Genomic DNA, 883 nt, shown 5'->3' on the forward strand with positions numbered 1-883 from the left:
GAATACGCGCCCTCTAGCGGCAAAAATGACATATTGTGCCTTTAAGTGCTGTGTTTTTAGAATGCTGTGTCATGCAAAGCGCTGCAGACAATGTGAGCGCAATGGTCAAAGACAGTACAAAAACGCAAAACTGTGTGAAGACCCCTCTAACAGTTTAAAGACAACCTTGCTAAGCAAGTTTGCTAAATTCAGAATATTAATAGCAGTTTCCCTGAATGATGCATTCACATGTCTGGTTTTATGGTGTAGAAATTTAAAGTTAACTCTATCGCATAGTTTGTTCCCGTGTGTTGACTTGTGAATGTTTGTTTTCACTGTTTCAGGATGGTCTAGTGGAGCAGTTGTATGACCTCATTCTGGAGTACTTCCACACACAGGCCTGCTCCATTGGCTTTCCTGAGCTAGCTTTGCCCACCATCGTTCAGGTACTGTTCTCACTCTCTCTGGAATAAGCTTTCACTTATTCACTTTCCTTCCTAACATTTACCACATCGCCAACAGCTCATAATAAGTTAAAGTTATGGAGCATGCTCAACAGTTATATTTAATGGCTCCTTTTAGTCCTCACACCTCAACATACACATCCCAACACTTACTCTTGCAACACAGCACACACATACACTGCCGCGTTCTCACTAACACAGCACACAAACACACTGACTGTAGGAAAAAAAGCCAGCTTCTTTCACCATCACTTCTTTCAACCCTCTCTCACACATATACTCTCTGGCCACATTCTCTGTTCTGGCCAACACTGAGCTCTCCTCACTGCTGTTTAAAAATCTGGTTTTGAATATTTATTCTTTTGGCCCAGTCAGGTTTATTTATAATATCCACTCCTGTTTCTTACGTACTTTTCATTGGCAGAATTGAAAAAAAAAAA

At 40.9% G+C, this 883-nt stretch overlaps 1 protein-coding gene across 1 annotated transcript in view; it reads left to right on the forward strand.

Moving 5' to 3' along the window:
* Positions 1 to 883, forward strand: part of LOC107593411 (nucleolar complex protein 2 homolog) — a gene marked incomplete at its 5' end in the record, with an annotated part of 30356 nt that overhangs the window by 12721 nt on the left and 16752 nt on the right. The window contains one exon of the mRNA XM_016283133.1: positions 324 to 434. Within this exon, the coding sequence (XP_016138619.1) occupies positions 324 to 434 (111 nt within the window). The remainder of the gene's footprint in view (positions 1 to 323; positions 435 to 883) is intronic.

Source organism: Sinocyclocheilus grahami, unplaced genomic scaffold (genome assembly GCF_001515645.1).
Source record: "Sinocyclocheilus grahami isolate Dianchi unplaced genomic scaffold, SAMN03320097.WGS_v1.1 scaffold170.1, whole genome shotgun sequence".
In the NCBI taxonomy this organism is placed as follows: domain Eukaryota; kingdom Metazoa; phylum Chordata; class Actinopteri; order Cypriniformes; family Cyprinidae; genus Sinocyclocheilus; species Sinocyclocheilus grahami.